This window comes from Callorhinus ursinus, unplaced genomic scaffold (genome assembly GCF_003265705.2).
Source record: "Callorhinus ursinus isolate GAN/ISIS: 27379988/994484 unplaced genomic scaffold, GSC_fseal_2.0 scaffold27, whole genome shotgun sequence".
NCBI lineage: Eukaryota > Metazoa > Chordata > Mammalia > Carnivora > Otariidae > Callorhinus > Callorhinus ursinus.
Genome location: NW_027397089.1, coordinates 10831399 through 10858009, shown reverse-complemented (window position 1 = coordinate 10858009; position 26611 = coordinate 10831399). Strand labels below are relative to the sequence as shown.

The 26611-nt window shown below is 36.0% G+C and overlaps 1 protein-coding gene across 9 annotated transcripts in view; it reads right to left on the bottom strand.

The window, feature by feature from the left end:
- Positions 1-3444: 3444 nt before the first annotated feature.
- Positions 3445-26611, bottom strand: part of SOX5 (SRY-box transcription factor 5) — a 1011837-nt gene continuing 988670 nt past the window's right edge. For all 9 annotated transcript variants that reach the window (XM_073877852.1, XM_073877855.1, XM_073877854.1 and 6 more), the window contains 4 exons: positions 19091-19199; positions 16116-16289; positions 10067-10283; positions 3445-8406 (listed from right to left, as the gene is read on the bottom strand). In XM_073877852.1, the coding sequence (XP_073733953.1) occupies positions 8103-8406; positions 10067-10283; positions 16116-16289; positions 19091-19199 (804 nt within the window). In that variant the 3' untranslated portion in view covers positions 3445-8102. The remainder of the gene's footprint in view (positions 8407-10066; positions 10284-16115; positions 16290-19090; positions 19200-26611) is intronic.

The following is a 26611-nucleotide window of genomic DNA, read 5'->3' as shown; positions in this document are numbered from 1 at the left end:
TTTTTATTGCCAGGAGAACCAACTTAGCATCATTTACTTAATATTTGCCAAATATTGAATCATTAGCACAACTTCATATGATTATCATTCATTTTTCCTGACCTGTATTTTTTTATTTATAAAAAGGTTTAAATATCTTTCCATGATACAAGCTCAGGCTTTGTGTGTTTAAAATTTACAGAAAAAGGGTAAAATTTCCAAAACTTTGTAAAGGTTTGCCAACATAAGCTTTGGGCATCTTGAAGTGTCTGAAAAATTAAATTGCCTTTTAAAATTTTACTAGAACAATAAGAGACAAAGATAAAGCTCCACCAGAGGATTTTATGAGCAAGAGCCCAAGATTTGGGTGACATAATAGGCTATAATATCAAAGCTTTATAGATGTGTGGAATTAATAGGTTAGAGAGAAATTGATAACTCTTTAATAAGGACAATCTAAAATTTTCTTTTCAATAACTATAGTTAGGATTTGTGCCCAAATGTTATACCACTGGCAATTTCTTTTCATTTTCCAGATGTCAAATGAGCTCTGCCCATAAGAAAGCAGATTGTTAATTCCATTCATGTATGTTAACCCCGCAGAAGACAACGTTGCTTGAAGGATCATTTCCAAATAAAAACGACGAGCTATGTAATTATTTGGAGCCTACTAGTAATGATTATAGTCCTGAATGAAACAAAAGTTCATGCAACCACAATTTGTAAACTTGTGCTGTAGTCAGTTGTAGGTTTGGTATATAAGGGAAAATGAACGCTTACTGAGGGCCAGTGTTGAAGCAAGTTGAATAAAGTCAGTCCTCTGTGTTGTCATTAATTACCTAACTATGTCCTGTGGTAGTTTCTCCAACTTGCTATCAAGACCACATTAATTTATCAAAAAAGTTATCATGACAGTGATTTTTATAAACAAAAGACTTTATTTCAAATATATTTTACAGTTTGTGTGTAATTAGGATTGCTTTCCAGACTCTGAAATTAATACTGAATTGAACAAGCAAGGTACAAAATGGTGGTGTTTACTTAGGCCTACTGAATTCCTACAGTTCTGGTATTTTTTATTTTTTCCTTTTTAAATTGAATCAGTAGAGACATCAATGATAAAACAACTTTCATCCTCTTGGTTATATTTTGGATAGCAACAAAATACCATTCCATTCCATATTTGTCTGCGTATTTAGAAAATGGCACTAATGGGGCGGGGGGAATCTCATGAATCTGGACCTGACTAATTGAAAAATGATTATTGTGATCAGAGCCGAACTGGTTCATTCTTGGTGGTAAAAATAGAAAAGCAAATTGGTAGAACAAACAAAATTGTAGGACAGATGTTTAGCCTGTTTAAGAAAACATAACTATTTTTAAGAACCTTTTAGCAATACTATTGCATACACTTTACATACTAATTACAATGCTTACTTATAAAACAGGTCTTCTCAGCTAGCTATTAGGTTGCTTTAGTAACTCAAGAAAAATAAATCTTTTTTTTCATAAATATTCTTTAACTCAGACATCGGTCTAATTCATGCTTACCTTCAACTCCATTGCTATAACTGAGGTTTCAATGATGGTGTTAAGTTGTAAATAGGGATGACTGCTGAACTTCAAAATTTGGTAAGAATGACAGTGTCCTGGTTTCTGAAAAACACATATGTGAACGTCCTCAAAACACCAACACTGAAATTGGCAAATTTGAGATAAATGAAAAAAAAAAAGAGAGAGAATGGGTCTCTTTTCACTATTGCCAGTATTTTTTGGTTGTTCAAGGCATTGGCAGTAAGAAAACAATCCATTATTGCATGCTAGTCTAGTCCTAAATATTCCATAAGAAACTAAAAAAAAAAAATGTAAAGGCCAAGAACAGAATGCTTCTAAATTGATGTATCACAGGACAAAACTAAGTGAACTTTATTTGGTAGGAAAGAGAGGTTGGTGGCTGGGACTTCACCCCCTTGAGGGAACAGGTTTCAGAACCAGCCGAGATCTTCCCTGTCCACATATTGTTAGCATATCCATTATGATAATGCTGTTTTTTGTGAAGTAAGGGGATGAAACTGTGACCAGCGTAGCCGCCGTAGGTGGTCCATTATAAACACTGCGTGGAATGTTTATCTCTTCACTTCTTAAATGGCTATTTTCCTTTCAAAAGAACCTCAATTTGTTTTGCCAATACTAAGTGGGTGTAGCTTTGTGAGTTTCCGTTATATTTTCAGTGTTCCGCTCACTTGGGAGACTCTGAAGCCTCCTGCTTTGCTCAGAACAGAGCAGAGCAAAGAGGATAACGGACAAGCATGGCGCTGGCGGATCAAACACAATCTAGGAGAGCTCTTTCCAAATCTCCAACTCTGGCCACTCACTGACCCTAAGCGTCAAGGTTTTCACAGAGGCTGAAAGTTAAAGGATGGTAGGCCGCAGGATCTGCAAAATTTGACACGCCAGAAGTCAATAGGAGAGGAAAATAGCCCCACCTCCTGGTTGTTTTGAGATACCAGCGTATGCCGCATAATCATCTGGAGCTGTTAAACAGCAACAGCTTTATCTCTATCCCTAGAGATTCTGATTCACTACATCTGGAGTCGGGCCCAGGAATCTACACTTTGAACAGTTAATTCTGAAGCAGGTGGTCCATGGACCAGACTTTGTAAAATACTTCAGTTAAGGGCTACAACCGGCTGAGTGTTACTAGAGTATATCCTCTTTATATACTTAATTTATATTCATTTGAACCAGATGCTATCTGACCCAGCATCTTGGTACTTACTTAAAAACCAAGCAAGCAAGCAAGCAACCAACCAAGGAAACAAACAAAAACCCCTACAGAAACCGGTTACACACAGAACTATCAAGATAGAAAAACATGATATGGTGGAAAAGAGCAAAAATGGTCATCGGAAGGAAAGGAGGCTTCTCGTTTTTCACATTTGCTTAAAAAGTTGAAGGTAGAATCCAGAGGCTAGTGGGTATTTAGGAATACCCATTATTCTAAATTAGATGCCAGCAAGGTGAATATTAGTTATAGTTCTTAGTAATTTCACAATCTGAAATTTACATTTTTTCTATACAAACAACAGGATAAAATATAATTTTAAAGTGTAGAAACCCTGCCCCCATGATAGCATCAAACTTAGGAAAACAACATTAAAAGTGCTTCGGGCTGTAGGATTTTAAAGAGTATTAGACTCAATTGCATATGAGAGCGATATCTTTTGACATTATAGTGAAGCTAGATCCCTGTATGATGAGATGCATTATAAGTTCTGGTGGTCCTTCTTGCAATGTCCACCGCTAAGAATTAAATCCTTAGCTCTCAGTTCAAAGTCCACTTCAGGAAGCGGGGTTATTTATATTGAAAATGAAATTATTTTCCGTACTTTTACTCTTTCCATAATAAAACTGAAGATTATACCTTCATAACAAGAATGGTGGAAAGAAACACAGTATAATAGGTAAAGAACACATTTGCTGTTTTTATTGGTGCCTTGCATGGCAGTAATACTGAAAAAAGAGAATGCAAAAACAAAAAACAAAAAACAAACAAAAGAACAGGTTGGTGGCAACCCACATCTTTTTTTTTAAGAGTACATAAACTCCTGTTTTCTTTTTATTGTGGCATGAATGGTAACATAAAACCAAAAACATGAAAATATACAACTTATATTACACTATGTGTTATGAACAAAATATAAATCTATAACTCTATGTTATATTTACATAATTATTTATTTTATTAAATTTCAAGTGAGATGGTAGGTTGCACATACTTTGTTTTAAGCTCCAGGCATTTGATTGTCTCTTTTCTACTTTTTTTCCCCATTTTGACTCGTGAAATCCAAAACGTTAGAAGGACTAAGAACTTTAGAGCCAGCGGAGCCGTATAAATACTGTTTCAGTGAACCAGGGACAGAAACACTGGGAAGGACAGGAATCAATCAGTAGGAAACTTCACACAACAGCATCTTCAACTTGGGAAACTGACAGTTGTAGGAAACTTTAAAATTAAATACTGTAAAAGCCTGTCTAAACAAAAACTTATGCCCTATAAGAGATATCTGAACCACTTTAAGTGGGCTTCATAATTTTCCTTGCAGACCCCATAACTTTTATTTTACTATTAACTTGCTAGACAAATATTTTATAAACCTGTTTGCAAATATACAGTTGCTTGTTACAATTCAATAATTCACCCACTAGAATGAATGAACGTTATTTTTTGACGTTTCAAATGTGATAAAAGAGATTTCTGCTGGGAACAGTGGCAACTTCTGGATTAAGAAAATATCTGAAATTGGGACCACAAAATAGTTAAAGATAATTTTCTTTAAGTGAATTAAGGTAAAAGTCTACTCTGAAATCAAATCTATGAAATAATTTCATCAAAGAAAACTCTTTTATAATCGTTTCTTATAAGAGGATTTGGTTTCAATAATAATTACGTTCTTTGGGAGGGATTTTATACATGGTTAACTTTTAAAAGCAGATGCCAAATAAATGTTAAAATTTGGTTTAACTAATTAATAAACGTACTGAAGAACAGTTTTGTATTTTATCCAGTTGCAGTAACTAGCCAAATTATTAGTAACTTGTAAATGAGCAACTTTAACCTCTTTTCTTCAGTGATGTTCTCTTATGTTCATATTAAAACATGACTATTTTTGGAGGAACTGATTACAATAGCCATAAAATGAGAGTTCAGGCAAGATTATTCCTCAGTACCGGGATGAGTGTGTGCATGTGTGTATGCACGTGTGCGCGTGAGACAGAAAGAGAGAGAGAGAGAGAGAGAGAGAGAGAGAGATGTGAACAGGGAGGCAGGAAAGGATAGAGGAGGGAAATGTTATCTTCATCTCAGTTTGATCTTACTCTCATTTCCTCTACCTTAGCTTTTTTGATCATCATGGGGCACAGAGAGAGAATACAAGGTTTTAGGATCCTTTACAAAAATGATAAACCAATCGAATGCCAAAAAGGCAATGTGTTAACACATTACGTTGCTATTCATAGCACCTTTTATCAAATGACTTCAAAGCATTTTAAACATCAGTGTAATTTTTCTTGTTGTTTTCTTCTGGGGAAAACTAAGGCAAAGAAATTGCGATACCCAGTGAATGCTATGTCAGAACGCGAGAACAGAACGCGGGGTTCTGGACTTCCTGTTTTTGTCCACGCACGGTATAGCCTCTCTGACATCAACCTAACTAAATAAAATTAACTTCTGAATTTCAGCAGTTAAGGGTCATCATTAACAATTTCGCTTTCCCCTTCAAATAAAAAATAAAGAACAAACAAAAAAAAGACCAAGCAGAAGTGTTTTGTCAATTCACTGGTAAGTGCGTTAGAATCGGTTTCAGCCGTGGTTGCCCTCAGTGGCATCTACCTGGAGCTAAAACAAAGTATTCTTGTAGCCCAAAGTCATGAAATGAAAACAAAGCATCTTTATAACGTGGTGTAAAATAAGTATCCAGCAAACGTGAGAGGTGAACCCACATAAGTCAGAAAGAATTTGTTAACAAAGACGAAGAACAAATTTTTAAAAATCTGTTTTCACATTGTACATAACGATATAAAACGAGTGTCTATTTTTTTTCCTTATCCAGAGTGCTTAAAAACAAACAAACAAAAAAAAATTGGCTCTAGATGACTGTGGCAATTAAATAACTAAATGAGTGATGAGAGTATAAGTTAATTAAGATTGAACACGACCCTCCTATTCACTCCTTTGTATGAAACACCAGAACTTGACATTGTTGGGGCCAAATTTTTAAAAAGGAGAAAACTTATTGCAGGCGAAGTAAAATTGTGTGGGTGAATGTGTGTGTGTGTGTATAAATATATATATATATATATGAGTTGGAAGATGGAAATTTGTTTTAAATATCTAACAGCTTATTGGCTGCACTTCCAAATCAGAGGAGAATAAAATAGAGAGGGAGAAATAAATTATACATAACTTACTAATCTGGGAACAGCTGACCATTATTATTATTATTACTATTATTATTATTATTATTATTTTATCATCATCATCATTACAACACTAGCAAAAAGAGGCAGTTCAAATGAAAATACAGTCATCAAAAACAAACAGAAAAACAAAACAAAATCTCTGACATGCAGGATATGATCAGCTCCTCCAAGCAAAACCCCAGAGCAAGTCTTTTGAGAGAGAGAAAAATAAAAAGGAGATTTTTTCTTATTTATATGTAAAAATCAAACTTTTGGGTCAGGTTTGAGGGGTGGGATAGGAAAATGATGACTGGAGTGAAAACCATAGCACATCCAAGCTACTGGTTGGAGTATTTATTGTCTGATGCTTCAGCACAAATAATGGCAATTTACTTTAAATGATTTTGCATTTATTTGTACAAGCCCTATAACTGCCTTGGCATTTGGCTGGCAAAATCTAAATAAGCAGTTCTGTCACCATCGGTTGTTGCTCTATGCACATACTCTGCTGGAACCCCAAATTGGACTTCAGTGGATTCATCTTACGGCGAGGGAAGAGTGGTGGCGAGGCTCACTGGGTTCAGCCAGGCTCCATTTTGTCGGGCTGCAATGACTTTTAATCAAATCCTGCTTTTTATGGTATGGGATGCACATGGCCCACAACTGTGAAATGCAAATGGCCTCTGCCTCATTTCATGGAGAGATGAAAAATACCTTATAAAATCATCAGTTCCATTTCCTAATCAGGAAAGGATGGAATGTTGAAGAAATAAGCTAATTCTGTGTTTTTGGAAAATGACCAAATACAGTCAAAGAAAACAATGATTGTTTTGCTCGAAGTTATCAATAGGAAAACAAACAGAAATCATTAAGTAGCAAACATTAGTGGAACAAACTGACCAGGAAGAAGGGACATCTGGGAACAGTTTGCTAGTAGCTTCCATGTTATACATGCACACCTCGATTACACAGGGCTGCCTGATCCATCCAATAATAATCGTATTAGAAATTTAAAAATATAATTTCTGAGCCCTATCTTGGTTGTCATTTGAAGTGCAAAGTCAAGGTCAAGGTTGCTTCCAGACCAGTCACTTAGGAGGATGTGGGATTTCATCCCCAGATGTGGGTTTAACTCACAATGGTTCAATGTTATTCCTATTAGTACCATAATCACACACATACATACACACAAAAATCCAAGATCAGAAAATATTTTTTTCTCTAAATTTCTTATGTCTCTCTCTCTCTCTCTTTTCACCTGAGAACAGCACCTACAGTTTCCATTTAAAAAAAAAGTCAAATCTCACCAGCTGCTGGTATTTCAGGTTTTTCAAGGGATTGTCTAAGATATAACACTGTCCTAACTTAAGAAGGAACAGGAAAAAGGAAAGGAAAAAAAAAAAAAGAAAAGGAACTTGGTCAACACTTCAGTACAAATTTGGCACTTGCTCAAAGATGTAGTGTGGTGTGCAATAGATAAAGAAAGTCCTCTAAAGAAAACAATTGCTTATTTTGTGGTGGATAGCAAGGAAGTTAAAAACAGGCTCTTTTTCCCTCTTCCCCCCCATGCACAGACTTCCATCTTTAAAGTATAGAGATGGAGAAGGTGGAGAGAAATAAAGAGAAATTCATCTTTCTTTTTTTCTGTCAGGTGCGTTACAAAAAAAAAAAAAAAGGAAAGGAAAGAAAAAGAAAAGGAAAAAAACCCAGAAACCCCCAAAAAACAAAACAAAACTTATTTCTTTTTAAAAATTGTAGCACAAAACAACAAAACACATTCACAAGCCACTTGTTGGCACTGTGTACCTGAGTGAGAATTTCTAGAACATTGTAGAACAAACAGCCATAAAGTTTATTAAAAAAAAAAAAGTTGACGGGTAAGACTTCAGTGCTTGGATGTAGCAGCTGAATTACTGGCATTATTTTACCCATAGCTTATTTCAATCTCTTGTTGTTGATATTGTTGTTTGCTTGTATTTTTTTTTTCCTTTCCAAGCCTTTTGAGGCTGAGGTCTATTAGTCAGCTGATGTCCCAACTATTTAAGACTAACAGTTAAAGTAACAGTCAGTGTATGAGAAAGTTAATGTGCTTGGCCACTGGTAAGGATGAACCAGCTAGGGCTTCTTTAAGTCCTAAGGTCACAACAATCTTTTGACCCTTATCAGTTGGCTTGTCCTGCAATATGGTTTTCACTGTCACTCCCATAATCTACATCAGGATCGTCCTCTTCCTCATCAAACTCATCATAAATTTCTCCGTTGATGTCCTCAGCCTGGATCTCTTCTTTGATATGTGGCTCCTCTCCTTTCACGCCGTAAGTGCTCTGGATAACGGGCATCCCAGGCTCTGGGCTGCTGGACACGCTTGAGTGCTCCGAGGGCAGGTGAGGGGAGGGCATTCCGGCCATGGCGATGGCTCCAGGGTACACAACACCAGCAGTGGCGATGGGGATCTGTGCTTGTTGCCTGCAGAGAGGAATACCCCCAAAAAAGACCGTGGGTGACAGGATACTCACATGCAGGCTTTACTCTATAACGAATCTGTTCAGCTTGCCCAATTCTAAATAGTGATTCTCATTCCATTGCCCAACATTTAAAAAAAATTGCATCCTCCTGCGATGTCGATACCTTACTGCTGTCTAGAGCTTGACAGATTACAAGGCATTTACATGTGGTACATATTTGATTCTTAAAATAATTGTTTTATTACTATCTTATGAAGAAAAAAACCCCTGAGGTGCAGAAAGATTAAGCAGAAGAACTTGACCCCAAGTTCATGTCTCCTTCACTATAACATCCAGAGGTTTTAGAAATAATTAAACTAAAGATAATGCAATTTTAATGGAAAAAAAAAACCCTACAATATTAGAGTTCTCAAAATAAAACCTTATTGCTCAGAACTCACCAGAACTGAACAGTATCACTTTGCCCACCTGGTCCCTGCCATAGCTGGGGGGGGGGATAGGAAGCAGGGTGGACAGCTCCGCAGCTGTATAGCCCAGCTGTATACCCCTTTCTAAGCCCAGCTTGCTCCTGGGCTTAGAAAGACCCTATGTTTGGTTTAGAGTTCTGCTGCCGCAGTCTTGAAATTCTTAACTTTAACAGGAACCCCACATTTTGATTTTGCCCTGGGCTCCACAAATTATGTAGCTGATCTTAGTGAGAAGGGATTAATGGATGATGCTCACTTATGCCTTCTTTCTTTCATTCATTCATTCATTCGTTCATTCATATGTTTACTATTTCGTCAGTGTTGGGTTTCGTGCTCAGCTCTGAGAAGACTCATGCCCTGGGATGTAAATCACAGGCCACTGGTCAGAGCAGGCAGACTCTCCAGGGACAAGGATAGGGCAGACTTTTAAAGTTTTTTTTTTTTTTTTTTTAAGGTATCCTCTTGCCATTTTCAGAACAGTGTTTACTATTCTAAGCAGCCCTCGGGATCTTACTAACTTCTGTTCCAGATATGAGCAACTTTATTTCTCTGCTTTCTGAGAAAATTCTGCAGAAGCAATGAAGCTGCAGGCAGCGTAATAGGACACCGTAGCCAGGCTCGCCCTGTAGGAAGCAGGGTAAAACCTCCTGGGAGCTACATTCTTGATTCCCCAGAAGTGAGCCTTCCCCGTTCACAATCTTGTCGTGCCCTAAGTAGAATCTCCATTTTGCGTGATCTACAAAGGCCACACGTGTGCCTTGATCGCCCAGAAATCCCTCTATATTCCAAAGCAAGTGTTTCTCTTGAAATCATTTTTATGATGTATGATCTCAAACAAGGATGGTGTCGAACTTGTCCATGTGATGCCTTAGAAGTAATGAACACCAACAAGGACAAGAACCGATAATACTTCTTAGTTTTTAATAAGGAACTGCAAAACTATTTACTTTTCAGCCAGTTGTCAGGAAAGCTCATGGGAGAGCCAATGTTCTAGGCCCTTGGAGTCACTTCGTGTGGAGGTATTCTTTTTCAGGATCATGTGGGGGATAGTCTAGTCTCTGAAAATACACTGAGTTCAGGTTCTTTTGCAAAATGCTGGCTCGCAGCATTTTGTCTCACAACCAAATATGTCTCACATCCCATTAAGTATAACAAGAAGCATTCCCCATGAAAAAGCGACTGAAAGGTCCATACCCAACATTGAAGTATTGTCGCATTTCCTGCCGCCTGTTCCGCATGATTGCCTTGTATTCACCAATGCGCAGCTTTTTGCCGTCCACGAGGCAGGTGCGCTTCGGCCGGGGCTTGTATTTGTAGTCGGGGTACTTCTCCAGGTGCTGCTTGCTGAGGCGGGCTTGCTCCTCGTAATACGGCTGTTTCTCTAGGTTCGTCATAGCTTTCCAGCGAGATCCTGTGAGGAAAAGAAGGTTAGGATTCCAATATGCACAGCTGCGAAGGTTCCTAAAAAGATATCACTGAGAACAAGAAAATCTAAAGTAAAAATGCTGGCCCAAACCCAGAAATACATAAAAATGTGTTTGATTAGCGAACTATGACTCATGAGGTGAGATCCCACAAGAACAGAGGCGCTGCCGGCTATGTCCTTAAGGAAACTATGTACCCGAAGATACAAAGGTGGGGGGATCTATTTTTTTTCTGGCTGGAATTAACAATGTAGCCAACCATGTGTATTATATATTTAAAAGCTCACAGATAATTTAAAGAATATACCTTTCGTTTCCACATTAGACCACAATAGGTCAACTGTGAAATGAAAAGTTATGCAAAAACTTATTACACATTTTCAATCTGTGGCTAATTATCTAGTTACTGAGTATTTTTACGTGGGGGGCACATTACTTACTACAAGGTTTCTAACATATATTACATATAATTTCTAACATATATTACATATAATTTCTAACATATATTACATAAAATTTTCCTCAAAATGTTTAAGTATGCTTTCATGAATGATTGCATTTAAAAATTCATTTCATTAAAACTTTAATTACAAAAAATTATCTTAATGAACATGCACTGGGTAACTACTGTGTGCTAGATACTATGCTAAAAACTTTACATAAGTTGTCTTATTTTTACCTTTCACTGGAATCCTGTAAGGTAGTTTTAGCATTTATACCTATTTCCAAAGATGAGAAAATTGAAGTTCAAACAGATGAAGTAACTTACCCAAGGTCACACAATTAATAGTTTGCAAATCTGTGACTCAAACTCAGGTTGGATGTAATTGAACACGAATATGCTACAATGTATGTTTTTAGATACCCAAACCCACCTGCTATCTATGATCTAGCGGACGTCAGAATTACAAGAATAAGTATGTATGGGGTAAGATTTTTCTCTTAATAAATCACTTTCAATAATATATAACGATGTCATTTCTTGTGCTATCGTATGCATTAATAATATTAATCCAAATTGGTAATCCAAATTGGTTTTCCCCTTCTTTTCACTTTTGATTTGGGTTTGGTTTCAACTAGGATCACACACACACAAAAATGTTTGCAACTTAATTAAAAATAATGCTACGTTCTGCATGGAGCCCTGGGTGTTATACGCAAATAATGAATCATGGAACACTACATCAAGAACTAATGATGTAATGTATGGTGATTAACATAACACAATAATAAAAAATTTTTTCAAAAGAAAATAATGATGCTAATTCTCAATATAAATGTGATTTAAAGCTTTGGTTCTATTACTGTGGCTATGTGTAGTAGTAAGAGAAGTAGTGGTAATAATGATGACTTTTTATTAAGCACGTGAGGAGAATCTATTTGCAGATGAAGTGTGTTTATCAGCAAGTAAACAGTTCAACTCTACCCAAAAGTACAAAGACCAAAGTAACTGGAATTGGGAGTTCCCTACCAAATATGTTCTGGTACGGAAGCCTATACCTGCCTTCCAAAGTCACCTAAGCAAGATCTTAAGGTTTTCAGATGGGTTCATTACTCAACCATAATTCCATATCTCAAATGCAAATGGTTTACTGATGAACAGTTCTTCCCTACAAATGCAGACAATTCCTCAATATGGGCTGTTATATGTATTAAAGGAATACAGTAAAAGGGACAATACTCTTCCCTTAGGATTCATTCCTATTGGAACAGATGTTGCCCGGGTGGGTATATCCATGCAAGTGTTACAAAAATTTATAAACAGATTTTTTCCAATCTAGATAGCCAATATGATTTTATTCTATTTACTACAGAAATCCAAGTTATAGTTCAAATAATAGAGGTTGTTTTTCTATTCCTTTCTCAAACTTGTGTTTAAATAGCCACGTCCAATAATTTGTAGGTACAATCTCAAACTCTATATTGCCCAACATTATTCTCTAGAGGTATTGGAAAACATTACGTTATTCTCAGGGCAAATATAAATACAGATAAAGCTATAATACTATTGAACTGGATCAATTCTTTTTGGAAAGTTTCTTACAAGTATGTACAACAGATTTTGAACCTCAGATCCGGGAGTGCAAAAGTGAGCTTACCAGAAATAATTTACTTAAGAATTAAAGAAATACATTAAAATTCCCTATCTTTATCACTAGATAGAACAAAGAAATTAGCATTCTCAATTAGAATAGGAATTGTTAAGGGTTCTTCTCTAAGTCTAAATGTTCTATAAGCTCAAAAAGAATACATTTCTCTAAGGAAAAGGAATGTTTATGCCTCATAGTAACATGCCTCAGAATGTGATAACTCTTTTTAGATTTCCTACTGTGTGCATCATGCTGTATTAATTATTGGATATGCAGTGGTGAATCATTATGTTCCTTATCTTCTTGAGGGTCATATTCCAGTGGAAAAGAAATACATTAAGCCGCTAATTAAAAAATTTATTATTTTAATTACAATTGTGGAATGCACAGGAAGCTAAGGAGTTGGGATCAATCTTTTGTAGGTCCGGAAGGCTTTGCTGTGGAAATGACTCCTGTAGGAATCAGAAAGGGAGAGCTTTCTATGGAGGAAGAATAGAATGGTCAAGTGGGAAGGGGAGTTAGAGGAACTTAAAGAAAGTCAATCTGGCTGAAATGCAGAGGAAAAAGGATATATATATATATATATATATATATACACACACACATATATATAATAAATAAAATATATATATTTATGTAAAGATAAAATAAAGATATATATATATATATATAATAAAAGATGTATAAATTCTCAGACAAGTTGGCTTCTAAATCTGGCATGAACTGGAATCACAGAATATTTAGACATTTGCTATGATTTCTCTGGAAATATCCCTGAATCCTAAATTACATTTTAAAAGATGGCCACATCCTAGTGATGTCTTTTTAAAATGAAGAATTAAGGTAGCCTAAGCACTGTCTGTAGTTGGCAGAATGGCTAACTATTCCATTTTATGACAGTGGAGACAAAGAGTGTTTCTGTTTGATGGCAGATACAGTTTTCATTTTTCAATAACTTTTGAATAGGGTTAACCAAATGACGAGTTTGGTTTTGGTTTTAATGGTTTTGCCGGTACGGCATCCACTGTATATAGCTACAGTGTGAACCCTGAGACACACTAAATGAGCACTTCAGTTCTCTCCAAAGGAGAGGAAAACGTCTTCTTGATCTGGGTGGGGGGAGGGCTGACTGCTTACCCTGGACCACGTGCAGGGAGTAAGTTCCCTGCATTTTTCAAAAGACTGGCCTTTTACAATGGAAAACTGAGAGGACATCTGGGTATTCCCCCTGATGACAAAGAGGAAGATTCATTCAAAAAATCTGATGCTCAAAATAAGAAGAAAAAAAAAAACAGTCTTGAGAGCACTCTTTTCCTTTCTAAATCTGGCAATACAATAAAAATGAAGAGTTTGAGCTGAGCAGCATTGTCATCTCCATGGGGTCTGTAATGAATTTGCACATTTTACTCCAACTACTGTATATCTAATCAGAAAAAGATGTCCCCCATCCCCTGATCTAGCGCCAAACAGTAAAAGGTGATTCCTTATGTTAACAATTTCAGCAGAATGGCTTATTAAAACCAGATTTTAGGGTATTATAAAATGCTTAGAAGCCCTTTAAAATGTCAACTAGGATCCCCAGAGACTACGTAAAATGTCAACCCAGCTCAAGCGCCTGTTTTAAGCAGAATGAATTAGCGGCATGCTGTCGGAGGCTGTTATCCAAAACAATCAGTAAAGAGGAAAACATCAAGCTTTCTTTGTACTCTTATATGAAATGGGCCAGTTAGAATGATCTTGTGGATATTTGCAGATCACTTATTTGTTTGAAGCTATGACCAAATATTGAGGTCCCAAACACCTCAGTGTTTTTTTTTTCCCTGCTATATCTTTAATGAGCACAATTCTATTGAAAAGTCTAAAATTAGGCAGCACTCTTTTTAATGTAGCCCATTATGATATAATCATATGGTCATTATAATATTCTTTCCTTCAAATCAGAAAGAAATGCTTGTAGCTAGTCACATCTTTACCATAAAATCTTTTGCTACATTTCCTAAAGTATTTCACATCATCACAACTGGTATTTCCCTAATACTTAGGATAAAGTTTTAATCAGTGACTATCACTTTTCCAGTATTCAAACACGAATTGAATGATATAAGGACAGCTTAAACAATCTTAGTATTGTTTGTTTTTTCCTTTTGACATTTTGGAATTTCTAATTTTGTGATAACTGATACATTAAGATACGGAATATGCTTACATAAAGTATTTTATTCTTTCCCAGAGTTTTTCCCAAATGGAACAGGTATGATATTTTTTAAAAAATGGGAAATTTCATATGGAAGTTAAAATAGGGTCATAAAAAGGAAAAACAGATCAGAGATGGTAGAGATGTAAAAAATGTGCATTTCCTTTATCCATAAATATTCACATTTTCTAGGCTTCACATACTCTTATCTTTTGAGATAACATTCATTTAAAGATCTCAAAATCATTTTAGATGAAAACTGAGACCTAAGTTCAAGTGGTTAATGGTTTTTGTTTTGTTTGTTTTGGTCTCATTACAAATGCATGCTGTGGACTGGGTAGCACATATTTCCACCCAGAGATATGAGCATTTGAGAATATGGGAGCATAAAAACACATGTGTATGTTTAGTAACTCCTTCTAGATGATCAGTTCCTTAACGTAGAGGAACAAAACGAACACTCACTTGCATTAGGTACATGTAATTCCAAGTGCATTATGGATTTTTGGAAAGTTTTAATAACGTAGAGAAATGTTACTTATTTGTTGAAGCCCAAATTCAGAGTTAGGTGCTCCTATTCTCTTTTTGTTGTTTAGCTCTTAGAGGTCAGAGAATAAATAATCAAAATTTGCTTAGGTTATCCAGTAGCTGGCCATCACACTATCTGAAGATGAAGAAGATGATGACGATGTCAAGTGAACAGCACAACAGAAATGGAATCTTCCCTTCTTTTTCTGGGACTTAAACTGGCATATAGTAGGTCTCTTTATAATCACTACCTTTACCTCTCATGATCTCTTCTGTGTGCGTCAGTGTCTATGTACATAAGGAAAATATGTACTTTATCTGTTAAGCTGAAAGCTGAAATGACAGGAAAAGTCCCTTTTTAAAAGATGCTGAAATTGGGGAGGATATGTGCTGTGGTGAGCACTGTGAATTGTGTAAGACTGATGAATCACAGACCTGTACCCCTGAAACAAATAATACACTATATGTTAATTAAAAAAGAACAGTAATTCTAAAAAGTAAAATATAAATAAAAGATGCTGAAAATCTGCTTAAGGCTACTAAAAGTATAAATCAAAAATTGCACCACACGCCCCATCTTCTTGGGTCCTGACAATCTAAACTGATTTTCAGTTATAGTACCAGAACAAACATCACCTATACCTCCATCCCTACCACGTGAAGAATTCTATAGTTCAAAGGTCAATCCTATTACCAAGTAGTTCATAGGAAAAGAACTTTTTTCTTAGTCTTGGTACAAAATATTTCTAGATCTTAAAGAAGAGAAAATATTACAACAATTAGTATGGAGACACACAACTAAATAAGCTATAGAAACTGGGCACATTTCTCAACAAACATGAAATGCTTCGTCATCAGAAGAAAAGCCTCAATTAATGGTGCTTATTTTTTAGATAAGCAGATCACATGAACTGCCTGGCTTCTAAAGCCAATACCTTTCAACAACTGCAGAAAACAGAGCTGTAAACTTATTGCATGCATCACATAATCATTAATACATTTCTTACCCAATATCTTGCTGATGTTGGAGTTGTGCATGTCGGGAAAGGCTTGAAGGATTTTCCTTCGTTCATCTTTAGCCCACACCATGAAGGCATTCATTGGACGTTTTATGTGGGGTTCATTGCTACCACGCCCTCTGGATTCTCTATAAATTCTTGATTCTGAGACTCCAGCACTTCCTAAAAATAGGGAACATTGCTTCGTGTGAGTGTTAAGACCTTTGGTTATTCTCTTCTTTGGATTGCTATTGAATGTTTGTCTAGTGAAATATCTATTCTAGTCTATTGAAATATGAATATAAAAGCACTTTCAGTTCTTGAGACAGACGCTTGTTCATGAAGTTTTTGTGATAAACTCTGTGGTGGCAATTGTTGTATCTGTATTTTTAATTCATTTCTAATATATTTTTTCCTTTTTATCGATGGACTATGGACTGTTTCACCATTTCCTTTCGAGAGGACAAAAGAAATTTGAATATGTAATCTTTGATGCAAATTGGAAAGAGAATTGCTGGGGCATCCCAATAGGCATGCTGGTACCATGGAAATATTAGACAGGTGGAGAAGCTCACAAAATTGTGAAGCACTAATCTGTTTGGCACAATGGATGACCACAGGTGAGGATGTGTGTCTGTTACCTAAAGACGGTCAGAATACTAAGTAGCCATTCCCTTTTCCTCTCTCTGAGGTAATATAAATAAAAATGCGGCTAAATAAAAATTTGAGGTTAAAATACAATATAGAAATTCTTCTATAATGTGTTTGACTTTTCTTTGCAATTTTGTGCGAATAAATACATGAAATACACTGATGCGTTAATGATAGCCTGCTCCCTAGAAGAGCTCTGAAAATGGTAGGGGGAAAAAATGAACAGTTACACTACTATGGTTTCTTTAAAAAGTCCACAGCCACATATTTAAGGTGAAACAAATAATATATTCATTCCCTTGAATTTTCTCCCTCATGTCTAAAGTTACCCAAAGAGACCTACCGAAAGTTCCTTTCCAATCAGCAAGACTCAAGGTGATAAAGCATAACCAAGAGCCACAGTAGAACCCTTGGGAGCTGCCCTCACTCCTCTAGGCTTTATGTGACTTTGTAGAATACTTTCACCAGATTAAACAGCTTCCAGACATACTCGAGTTAGGCAAAGAAAATCAGGAGAAGCAGGGGGAAGCACAGAACTGTGATACCAAGTTTTCCAGGGTTATCATTAGAAAATATGGAAGAGATGTATTTTGGTAGCATATAAAATTTTTAAATAATTTGGGCATTTCTAGAACTTGTATCTTTAATTAAAGCATTGCTTTTTTTTTCTTCCCTCAGACTCCTCTTCTTTTCTTTTCTCAGTTAGAAGGAACATAAATCAACCAAAATTACCCAGACTTGAAGACCTCTAGAGCAGCAAACAGAAACACAGCATACCTGGTGGTGGAGTTTCTCATTATTTCTCACTCATAGTATGCTCTTTGGTCTGATGAAGATTGGAAAATGTTTTGCATACAAGCATGACTGACTTTAACAAATAACAGCAACAAAGTTTTGATGTTTTAATGCTGATTACTATGGATATATTTTATCATGCTAATACAACTTAAAATTTATGAAATGTGTTATTACCAGTAATTGTCTTTTTATTGACAAAAATGAGTGCTAATATATGGCAACATCTTGCTGAAATGGGTTTGTAACCAGCAAATGATCATTTGCACATCTGCTTTTTCCTGTTCTTACACCTTACAGCAACATAAGCAATAAAATGAACATTATGCAACTTCACCAAAGCTAAACAAGCTCTTTATATGTACTTAGACCACGTTTATCTTAGCCAAGTGATGTAGAAAAGAGAAGGAAACGTTTGGATCCCAAAGGCCAGGAAAACACTGACTTTGGTTGGATAGCCAACTGAATAAAATTCAGTTCCGATAAAATTATCTGGCTACATGCTCAAGTTTGGCTAGTCTCTTGGCTAGGGTAGAACTGCACTTAAAAGTAGAATTGGCCCAAGGCACAGAGTAGACAACTACGTATTTTGGGGAACTCAAGGCCATCTCCTCGGTCCTAAAGTATGCTTTCTAATGGTTTGCTCTGGTGCAGCCTTTTCTATATGCAGGGGACTTTCTCTCCCATAGTAACAAATTTGAGGACAGTGTTCTCAAAATGCATATATGGCACTTGATACGGGAGGGAGGTTCCCAGCTGCAGCTCAAGGTAAGACAAATAGCACTTTCTTCTTTTTCTCTGTTTGCTGTGCTATGAAAATTAGTGTCAATTTAATTAGTTGTCACTGGGGATGTTTAAAATGTTCAGAGATGATACAGACAACAGAAATCTCGAGGCACGTGAAGAAAGCATGAGGTTGGGCAGCTGGTGTTCCAGTTGGGTTCTAAAGGGGAGGGAGGACACTTGACTGAACGGTAAACAGTATAAGAGTGAAGGGTTCCAAAGTGCAAACATACATGCGCACACACACACACACACACGTGTGTCTCCTGAAAATGTCCGCTTAGCCTTGTATTCTGGTCAGAGTTTGACAAATGAAAACTTGAAAATGAGCTTGTAGACACAAGTTTCTGAGTAGTTTGCTTTGGGTACAAGAAATAGGGAAGTGAGAGAAAAGTCTGGCAGTGACTGGGAGTATTTGCTTCAGAATCATGCCATCTTGAATCCAAGACCTGCCTCTGGTAATCACAGCCCTGTTATCTTGGAGAAAAATGATTCAAAATTCCCAGGGCCAAATATTACAAATACTTCATTTGTAATAGTATTTATCTCACAGGTTGTGCTAGAAATTAATGAGATGATTTATGCAAAGCCCTCAGCAGATTGCTTGGCACATGGGAACTGCTCAGTACATGTGAGCTCTTATTATAATGACCAGGTATAATGTGGCTATCTTATAGACTTTTTGGTAGTTTTAACTGGCACTAAATAGACACGTCTGTACACTATCAGAATATACATGAACAATTTTCACAAACCATCAGAATCTCCACTCATATTGAAATCCATCATGGCATGGCTAAATTTTCCTTCTTCATTCTGCTTAACTGCCAGTTGCTGAGTCAGACTCTCCAGTGTTGTTTTTTCCTTAAAAAAAGAAATTTATAATGAGAGCTCAATCTGGAAATTATAATTATTCAAAGACATTTTTTTCTTGGGCCATATATAATACATTAGCTTCTGGGAGGGACAGAACGTTGATTTATTCACCTTTGCACATTCAGCACATTATGCTGAAGTAATTGATCATCAAATGATCAGCAGGGTTTTTGAAGGAACTCTGATTCTTAGAATCCCCTATACAGTCTTGGCATTTGGGTTTGGTATGCCTCAGGGGTATGTGCAGGGATCCTTGGAGACAATCTTCCCAAATCATAAAATGTGCTGAGAAATTTCATAAAAGCAACCTGTTTTACAACATTTGGAATGCCTTTATTTTTAGCCAGACAGTAGAAGTATAGGAGTGGCATGGGGCCCAGAGAAAGTCTTCCAATAGTCAGGTGACCAACTGATAGAAACATAATTCACAGTAGTGCCCTCTGGTTGCCATCTCCCTAAATGCCATCTGCATTCCTCATGCAAGGGTAATGAAGACGTTTAAATATTCATTGCTAATTGCTTGTCAAGTCTCTGTACATTCGATGTGAGTGCCTGCTACTTGGACCACAATTTGATTTGGATTGCTAAGCCAAAATATTGAGTTGGCGAATTATTTGAGATACAAATACACCAAAATTAGATCTGCAAAGACATCAAGTCATTTAAAAGCATGCAGTGCATGATTTGAATTCATGGAGAACATGGCATTACAAACAATTATTTTCAAGGAAAATATATAACGCTCAATCTAAACCGTATAAGATATTAAACTACTTCCAATTAAGTAATTGGGTGATTTTACGAAAAGAAAAAGCATACAATGGAAGGTTTACAACTTTTTCTGGCACTTTCCATCACTGCTGTGAGGATGACTTGGTTCCAAAACAGTTTTAAGAAAAGCATCTATCGGATTTCATAAAATTTGCTCAGGTTTCTTTATAATTATTTACTTCATTTTCTGAGAAACACCATCATGAACTGTACAAATGAACCACATATACTGTGGGATAGCTATTGACATAATGAAATGTTCACAGAAAATAATTAACTACTTAAAATAATTGTATTACAGGTAAAGGGGTCCAACTAATGTTCCCACCAAGAACCATTAGGGAATTGATATTCTTAATATAGTATATGCTTTATCTCTACAAAATCTCTGACAGTATTACAATTGTACATACTAAACAAAAAATTCTCTAAGTTTAGTGGCCTTGGAACTCCTATTCATCAAATTCTCTACATGATTTAGTAGAAAAAGTATTTAATTGTCCATTAGTATAAAACATAGCAGGGAAATTGGAAACAAAATAGTTGATATCAACTCGAGTTCTATAGGATAATATAGTACTAAGTTGAAATAAATTATATATTTAAAAATGTAGAAACTGATCCAATTAGTTTGTGAGAAATTGGTATTTTCTGGGGCTTTATATGCTCTGGATTTCTTTTGCTGAGAGTCTGTTGTATATATTCAGCTAAGAACAGGAGCACCAAGGACACCAGCTTAACAGACTCTCTTTATAGTAAATGTAGCTGTTAAAATAGAAGACAGTTACATTAAACACACACACACACACACACACACACACACACACACACACACTCCATCAACATGATCTGATCATCTCCAGTCAATGAAGACTTTACTGTACTATCTTTGGGGAATGAATGTACTAAGCATGGATTGCCTCTCAGGTTTTGATTTAATGGTGGATAGGGCAATAAATCCTACATATTTTAGAAAGAGTTTTCCATTCTGAAGCAAATTCTTTTAAGAAGAAAAAGCAAAATGAAGGCAATTGGAGTAGAAAAAGGACGAAATGTTGAGTGACTTCTAAGGTTCTGAGTTCAGCTGTATGAATCTTGTGCCATCTTACCAAGAGCTAAAATTAGCAAATAATGGGCAGGAAACTAACCAACAGTTTTTACAGTAAGTGACCTCTAATCATCTATTCCCTAAAGTATACAATATAATAAAATTATTTAATTAGCTACCCAAAATGTAATGTATAATACTTCCCAAGAACATGTCCGTGCGAGATAGTGGAAGTCAACAGGGTAAGCTGCATTGTTTTTGTGACTTTTTGCATAGCTGATTCTCAGACATGTGAACAGGGAAATGAGATGTGACTGGAGGAATTAGAGAATGTGTGGTGTGCCTTTAATTAAAACACCTTACAACAGCATGTAAATCAAAACGGTAACATTGGCACATTTTAAAAACCCTTGCCGACAAGAAATTCAGAAGACTTAAAGGAATTGAGGTAAGGGGGCTATACTAAAACCTAAGTGGTTCTATAGTAAATATATGGTATATTAAAACACAATGGTTCCATGGCAAATAATTGCCATAGAATTTCACATGAAAATTGATCCTATAGTAAATAAAAATTTATTTTTAGTACTTTTGTAAAATTTTAATATTATAGTCATTTATCTCAGAGAGAGAGAGATGGAGAGAACACAAGCAGGGGGAGGCACAGAGAGAGAAGCAGTCTCCCACTGAGCAGGGAACCCAGTGTGGGGCTCGATCCCGGGACTCCGTATCATGACCTGAGCTGAAAGCAGATGCTTAACCAACTGAGCCACCCAGGATCCACCCAGGTGTCCCAAATATTTAGTTCTTATGTATGGAGTATATATAAATCTTTATGTGGATAGTTGTCTAGATAATATGCTGAAACATCAGAAGAATGAGTTGAATTTAAGAATAGTTCTCAAAAGTTTAAATTCAATCTATAGGTATATAGGAGGAGAAAGAATCAGCCATATGTTATAAAGCACAAATGCTGGTGCCTTGAGAAGATCCCTCTGACCCCACTCCTTCCAATTCCAGCATCCCTGGCTGTCCCTGTCCCCAGAAAGTCCATCTATGCACTATCATGTCTAAAATTCAACCATTTAAGATTCTGTTCCCTGGATTAAATCTTTCCCTTTCTAAAAGCCTCTTTTCAAATGTGCCAACATAGCTCAATAAGGTAATATTTTGATTCCCAAGGTTCCTATAATTAAATTAATCTTTCCTAAATAGAGGCAGCTGAGGTTGCCTGGGTGGTTCAGTGGATTAAGTGTCTGACTCCTGATTTTGGCTTAGGTCATGATCTCAGGGTTGTGAGATCGAGCCCTGCATAGGGCTCTGCCCTGGGTGTGGAGCCTGCTTGATATTGTCTCTCTCCCTCTTTCTCTACCCCTCCCCCCACTCTTCCCCTCTCTTAATTAACAAACAGAGCTAGCTGACATAAACCGAGTGCAGTTTGATATCAGGTAGAAAGGGGGTAAATGGGAAGATGCTGAAAATGGGAAACAAGAAATTGAGTTTGGGGGAGCAGAAAAAAATGCTGATGGGCACAAGTGATAATTTTTACCAAAGTTTAGACTCTTAGTCCCATCTGGCTCTAATAAAAAACACATTAGTCAAGAATTTGTACAGAAAAAGAACACCTCATGCCCCTACTTTAAGATCAGTGTTCTTGAATAAAAATCCAGTACAGCACTTCTACTTTACTGCCCTTCAATACTATCCAAATGTTGGTCTGAAACTGACAAGATTCACTGGTTTTCTCTCATCTACCTTTTTTCTATCAGAAATAAAGCAAAAATTAAAGAAAAATAAACACATTTAAAGAAATACTTGCTAAAATTCTGAAATGCTCTGAGTAATCGCAGAGTAGAGGGTACAAGCATATTAATTACTACCAAGTAGTCAAAATGAAAGAGTCTTGAGAATTTACAATAAGGATCAAACAAGATGACCTGTATGCTTTCTCTCTTGAATACAAATTAGCAATTGGATAACAATAAGATTTCCTTTGGAAAGATGATTCCTACCTGGCTAATCAAATCTTATACAATACTGTAGGTTTACTGAGATCAAGGTAAAGTCTATTTTTACTTGAAAAATCTTGTGATCCTATGTTGACTTGAGCAAGGATCCAAATGAATTGTATCTCATCTACAGAAGAAAATAAAGTTTTAGATCATATAGTGTTTTTTTTTTTGGATCAAATAAATGATTCTAAACCCAGCATTTAAAGAAGTATTATTACTGTGCTAATATTCACTTAGGCAATTTAGCAGCTGGTCTTGGGCTCTGGGGCTCATTCAATTGACTTGCTTAGTAGAAAACAACACATGTACTGTTCGTGCATGACACCAGGCTATGGTGGGAATCAACAAGGAAAGCCAAGAAATATCTAGAGATGTAAGCAATGAGTTGATTAGAAGTAGTCAGGAAAGATCTGTACATTCTGAATGGCAAAAGACCATAGGGATTAATGGGAAGAGGACATATTTGAAAATATAGGAAATGACCCATACAGAAAATAATGGGCTTGGGGATCCAAAAACATTACTTCTTAACCTAACTCTGCTGTGTATATTACTTTAGACAAATCAATTCTCCTCTCTGAGTCCCAGAATCCTAATTTGTAAAATGGGGTTTAAATATAATGATAGATTCTCATCAGCTTAAAAAATTAAGATATCTGTGCTTTTAATATTAGGGAAAGAGGTCAATGAAGGAAATTGAAAAAATAAAGATTCTTCCTAACATATATGAATTACAGGAATAGTCAGTTCAATAACAGTATTAAGTAACTTGCCATGGTTATGACCTTTTATTTTCCCTGGCTAGAGTAGTGGACAAATATGCATTCAAAAGGAGAATTTTGTTAACAACTCTAAAAATTGCTGAGATTTTTTTCATTCCTCTTGTCTATCATCTAAAATAATGTATTTAATCTTTTTTATTTTCTATTTGATTTTCAGACATGATGAACAAATTGAAAACTTTTCCTATTCCATTACTTCAATTTATCCAGAAAATAACTAAAAATTCGCTGTTTATAGAGGCTCAAACGAATATCCTGTGTTATTTCATAGAACAGTCAAAAACAAAACAAAACAAAAAACACACAAAAACTCTGTTTTAGAGGAGGTAGATATTTCCTTAGTTACCTAATCCCAAATTAAACAATGCATGACTAAATGGTTCCTCTATTACTCCTTGAAATTGGGATTTGTACATGTGATGAGCTTTGCTCCCCAGCAGACACACATACACAAAGAGAGATGGGCTGTGGATCAGCTATCATAATGGACATCCCTGAAATAAAGCTCACAAAGCTATAAAACTCATAAAAAGCACATGCATGAAATGACAGAATAGAGTGTGACTGTCAAATGTTAACTCAGTAACAGTTAAACCCCTTCTGGCTGCACTTTTTTTTTTATGGTCTACTTCTATACTAATGACATGGGAGGAAGAATGAAACCAAAAAGGTTTTTAACCCTCCAATTATGTGAACCTCACAGACCACCAAAGAAGATGAAAGATTATTTATAATGTCATAATGATTTATCATTTGGAGATTTTTCTCATCAGCTTAAGTAAAATACAAAGAAATAATGCATATGTCCACCCCTCAACCTCTCGGTTCCACCCTTGCTTACTGAGAACGCCATTTTCTAAAAAATAACCATCCACCCACATAATCTAACAGCACAAATGGGAGAAAAGGCTTTCTTGTAAATTGTATATAAATTATATACAAATACATTCTCTCTCTCTCTTCTCTCACACACAGGCACACACACACACACTTCCCTCCAAGACTAACAAGAATGTAAGTTGAAGAAATAATTCACTAATTTTACTCTGGTCAAATGTGAATGTATCCAGTGGGATATTTCCAGACACATTAGTACCCTGAAATCTGGTATCCTTTAGGAATATTTCCATCAGAGGATCAGTCACAGAGACATGGAAACTAAGGGGTTGGAAAGGTCCATAAATGGCCTCTGGTCTACTCATCTACAAAATCATCCTTATTTAATCTTGATGTTTTCTTTTTCAATATCCAGAGATTCTTCTAGTGGAGAAAATCATGAATTAGAACACATAATTTTGTTCACAGCTTAATTTCCTTTCATGAAATTTGGTAGCCACCTTCATGAAATGTTTCCTGAAGTATAATTTCATCTAAATTTCTTAGAAACTTAGGCAATCTGGTCAAATTGAAATGTACTGGCAGATCAAGTTTTCTTAAAAAGTATTGTAAAGTTGAAGATAGACAGAATGGTTTTGAAGGAAACACAGTTTCTATGAATTCAAGTCTTAATCCAGATGAATAATTATCCAAGATAGTAGCATGACTTGTAGATAACATTGATGAATTCCTATGATTTTTAAAGAACTGATTTAAAGTAGGAGAAATATTAGAAAGTTAATGACAATTAATTCTGACTTATGAAAGAAGAGAGAAATTTGAGGAACAATGACCTGAGCACTTAATGTATGTTCCAGAAAAGACAGAGCTGATGGTTACAAACTTTGGCTAAGAGCACGTAATAGAGGATGTAGTGACAACAAAAAGCCAGTATGGATTCATTAACAAAAACAATATTATAATGACCTTAGTTTATTTTTCTACAGGAACTGGAATGCAGACCAGGGATGCTCAATGGTTATAATGTTTTGGGCTTAACTCAGCTTTGGATTATGTTCCTATCAATATCCTTATTGTCATGATGGAGAAGTTACATTGGACCCTGAAAGAGAAAGTTGAATGGGATGGGAAAAGCAGGTACAAAATACCTGTCTTTAAATATCTTAAGAATTAACTTACTTATATACAGTCAACAGATACAACACTGACCGATGGCTTTAAGTTATCAGGTGAAATATAATGAACCACAAAGAACTGTCTAATAGTCAGAGGTGTTTGTCCATTAAATGAGCTGCCTCAAGATGTAAAAAATTTCCCCTTTCTGGAGATTTTCGAGTACTGGACATAGGACTACCTATGTCTGACATATTAAAAATACTGAAGAGGAAATTCAAGGCCCTTTTCATTGTCTTTCAAAACTGCAATTCTATGTCCTACTTTACTGGATACTCCCTAAAACAAAACTAAAAAATTGTGACCAATATATAAAACTATACATATTTTCTCTATCATAAATGACAGTTTTCCCAAAAGTTTTTAAGTTTCAAACCTTAAGGGCCCTCCACTTGTAACTGAGAATTCTGCCATCATTTTCTTAAAGTCAAGGGAGAGATTTCAAATTATGAAGAAGAAACATAGGGTTATTGAGATTATATTTTGTGAAGAGACTGCCAAATTCACGGAAACAATCAGATTCACAGATTCAGGTACTTTGTGAAAGACACAGTTAGTTATATGCCCAAATTCAACAGTACTAATTTAGTCCTTAAAACAGAAAACCACTGCCAGGGACAGGAAGAAGTCACTGAGGCCTGGAAGATTCATGCACAAAAAAGCCACTCAAAGGAATCCGTAGAAAACAAATCAGTCACAAAGAAGGCACACATGAACACCGTCAAGGCAAAACACTGGCCTTTGCTTACGCTGTGTACATGTGGAAACGGGAAGGCA